Below are 3,539 nucleotides of genomic sequence, written 5' to 3'. Positions count from 1 at the left end.
GGCAGCCAGCTATGTGCGTTGCTAGTAAGTCCTTACTAATACCAAGAGCAACCATGGCAAGGCTAGTTTTTAGGGCTGGGGATTGAAGCAGCTCTGATCTATGGTAGGACCAGGGTTCTCTCTGCACATTTGTAAAAGGCGGAAATGGCTCTACTTGTAAGTGGGATAACTGTCCTGCCAAGTGATAGGAATTTAGAATGGAGGGACCCTGACTGACTCCAGGGCTTTGCTGTCATTGAGAATCATCTCCAAGAACCTCTGTAAAACACTGAAGCTTCATAGAAGATTAGTTTCTTGCTGTCTACTGGTACAGAAAATCTACTGCAGGAAATTTCTCTTCTCTTGGAAGCCTTTTAAATTTCCCTATAAAAGTAACTCAGAGAGTATACCTGTCTGTTCTTCTACCAAGATTCTCTTAGGCTGACGGAAGAAATGGGTGTTGTTCCTGCTATTCATCTTTCTGATAATTTGTGTCAGTGTTGAGACCAAGATGCAGATTCATGCTTCCCATTCCTCCCCTTGCTGGTTGCTGAATTCCCACTCTCCGTTCAGCACAGTACTTCTACAGTAAAGAGGGCAGGCTTGTTGAGAGATACTGTTTGTGGGGAGATTGAGGCTGCCTGTACAAGTAGAGGAGCAAAGTAAATTCTCACAGGGAGGGAAAGAAAACAAAACTAACCTTTGAGAATTTATCCCCAGAAAGAATGGGCAGCAAACAAAGGGTGCATTATTACTTTCAGTGACTCTGCTTGCTGTTAGGCAGTGGGAGCTGTTTATCCATAACAAGGTAATGAGATGGGGATTTGAATCCTCTTATCCAGATTCACTTGGCAGAGGCAGCACTGAGCTGTACAGCTTCAGAACAGGGATCTTGAGGGCACCGGGTCATGCTGTGATTAGTGAGGAACAGCAAAACTTTGAATTTCTGGCTCCAGGCAAATCTTACTTTCTTGACAAACTTTTCAGAAAGTTACTGGTAAGAGATACCTATATGTTGAATACAGGAAACATTTGGGGGAATGGGAATGAAATCATCTGGGGGTGTATTTGCTTGTGAAATTCTGCACTTGTGAATTGCTCCACTTTGGTACCACCGGGTGGGCTTGAGCTGGTAGGAGTAAAATTGTGGCTCATGGCAGTGGCAGCAGTGGTTATGAATTTGGTTTTAACAGAACTCCACTGTCTGAGAAGCCACCCAGTTCTCTTGAATAGGGGTGATGCTGTCTCCAGCACTCCCAGGCTGGTCAGCAGAACTTTGATGCTCCTTGGGCTGTTCTAGTTCCAGAAAAAAATCAGTTGTTTGTTGTTTTTGTCTCTGCTCCTTTACAGTCTGTGGCCTTGGATGTAGTGCTCCTGCTTTACCCTGAAACATACCCCTTGTGAGCCCAACAGGCCACAGAGTTTTGTCTGAAATTGTTCATCTTCCTAATAGGGCTCAGATTGTGATGTGGAAACGCCGGCCAACTTTGGAAAATACCTTGAGTCATTTTTAGCCTTCACAACCCATCCCAGCCAGGTACGTACAGGGCTGAAAGTCTTACGTGCGTCTGTGTAAGAGCGTGTGAATGCGTAATTGAGATAACCTATAGAAGACTGCAGGACTTCAGCTGCCAAATATTGCTCTCCAGACTCTCCATTTCAGGTGAAGTTTCCACCCCATCAGGATCAGTGCCTGGTACAGGTGCTGAGTAGAAAGTGTAGAATTTGCAACAGCCCTGGGATTTACTTAGAGATTTTTGGCATTCTGGAGATTCGGGTTGCACCTGCAAAGCACCTTGGCCTCAGCTGAAGAGCCAGTATAATTTGCTGTTGCTTTCTGATAGCAGCACTTAATGTTGATAGCAACACTTAAACAGTGGAAATTCCAGCACTGAAATCCTTCTCTGTTCCTTGCTCTTCTCTCTTCCCCCAGTTTCTGCGCTCTTCCACTCAGATCACATGGGGAGCCCTCTTTCGGCATGAAGTTCTGTCTCATGACCCCTTGTTACTGGCCATGATTCCCAAGTATCTCCGTGCGTCTATGACCAACCTGGTGAAGGTATGTGGGAACTGTGGCTGGTTGGGAGTGGGAAGGTGCCTGAGTGAACATGGCCTGTGGGTTTCTGTCTTGTCTGCCAGAGACACAATCTCCAGGCTGCTGAGCAAACAGCTCTATCTCAGCCTTTTGCTGCCTGCTCCTTGCCTCCAGCCTTCATCTCCTTGAAGCTGGTGTTAGCTGTGATAGACAACTTCTCTTCCTTCCTGACCTTGTGTGCTTTGTCTCCAGGTGGGCTTTCCCTCTAAAACAGACAGCCCCAGTTGTGAATACTCCCGCTTTGATTTTGACAGCGATGAGGACTTCAATGCCTTCTTCAACTGTAAGTTGTCATCACCCTTTATGGATCCTGTTTGTGCCTTCCCACCTACTTTCAGTTGCTGCCTGAGCCTGGAGCCTACCATATTGGCTTGGCAGCTTCTGTTTGTGTCTTGACTCACTCAGCCTGGATCTTGGAGTTAAATTAATTTAGGATTTTCCTGTGGCAACTCAGGTGTTTTAACTTTATTTACTACTTGCTATTATTTTTGCTTGCTGGCCTGGTAGATGGCCTAGTAGCATTTGCTACCTGGTGTCAAAGAAAATGTGCCTCTTGGTCACCTAAAGGAGGAAATCAAACAGCCTTGAGTCATGATCAGGATAGGAGAGCTGGTTTTCTATCTCAGTATCTGAAGATACTTTGTAAGCAGCAAATGTTCATGGTTTGAAGAACTTTTAAAAGTAGAGGCTTAATTTTAGTAAATCTGGGCTTAGCATAGATTTTCATAATTCATATTGCATTTTAATTGCGTTTTTTAAATGTTAATCCATCATTTTTTTGTCCTCTTAAATTGCTTCAAAAATTGCCCATCCTGTTATACCTAGTTTACTGACTAGTATGAGATAAACAATCATCTGAGGTAACTACCCAGTGATTGCCAGAGCAACTGTCCATACTGTTCCCAGGTTTGGAAAGCTGAATGTAAACTTTAGGGGAGGAAAATCTGCAGCATTTGCAGCTTATTTCTTGGTGTCTGATTGTTCACTGCAGCTTTCCGAGCCCAGCAGGGAGAGGTGATGAGGATGGCTTGTCGTCTGGACCCTCGAACTGGCTTCCAAATGGCTGGAGAATGGCTGAAGTACCAACTCACAGCTCCTGTTGATACTGGACCCATGAACTGTAGGTTGCCTGAAAAAAAAAAAAGGGATATGGGATTTGTTTTTTATTTTAAAACCAAGAAGAAACTGGGTTTTTGGTGGTGGGTTTTTTTAAGGGGGAGCCAAGACTCCACACTAGATTTTCAGGCTTTGCAAGTCAAAAGCAAAATCAAATCAAACCCACCCCTCCCATAATTTAGGCTTTTCAGCCTGCATATGGAAGAGCTGATGTAAAGCCCCTGGCTCCTCCTCTCCCTCCCCCAAATCTCTGTGCAGAACAGGTGCAGCTGTGTCCCTCTGTTTCAATTTTACAGTTATTTGGACCATTTTATCTCTGTAACATATAATTATTATGAAGCAAATCACA

At 44.5% G+C, this 3,539-nt stretch overlaps 1 protein-coding gene across 1 annotated transcript in view; it reads left to right on the top strand.

Annotated features, from left to right (window-relative positions):
- Nucleotides 1-6: 6 nt before the first annotated feature.
- LOC103800489 (exportin-5-like) overlaps nucleotides 7-3,539 on the top strand; it is a gene marked incomplete at its 3' end in the record, with an annotated part of 6,055 nt that continues 2,522 nt past the window's right edge. Inside the window, exons 1-5 of the mRNA XM_009072866.1 lie at nucleotides 7-24; nucleotides 1,433-1,516; nucleotides 1,913-2,038; nucleotides 2,267-2,357; nucleotides 3,066-3,194. Of these exons, the coding sequence (XP_009071114.1) occupies nucleotides 1,994-2,038; nucleotides 2,267-2,357; nucleotides 3,066-3,194 (265 nt within the window). The remainder of the gene's footprint in view (nucleotides 25-1,432; nucleotides 1,517-1,912; nucleotides 2,039-2,266; nucleotides 2,358-3,065; nucleotides 3,195-3,539) is intronic.

Source organism: Acanthisitta chloris, unplaced genomic scaffold (genome assembly GCF_000695815.1).
Source record: "Acanthisitta chloris isolate BGI_N310 unplaced genomic scaffold, ASM69581v1 scaffold41594, whole genome shotgun sequence".
NCBI lineage: Eukaryota > Metazoa > Chordata > Aves > Passeriformes > Acanthisittidae > Acanthisitta > Acanthisitta chloris.
The sequence above is the reverse complement of the archived record's forward strand: the minus strand, read 5'-3'. Positions and strand labels throughout refer to the sequence as shown.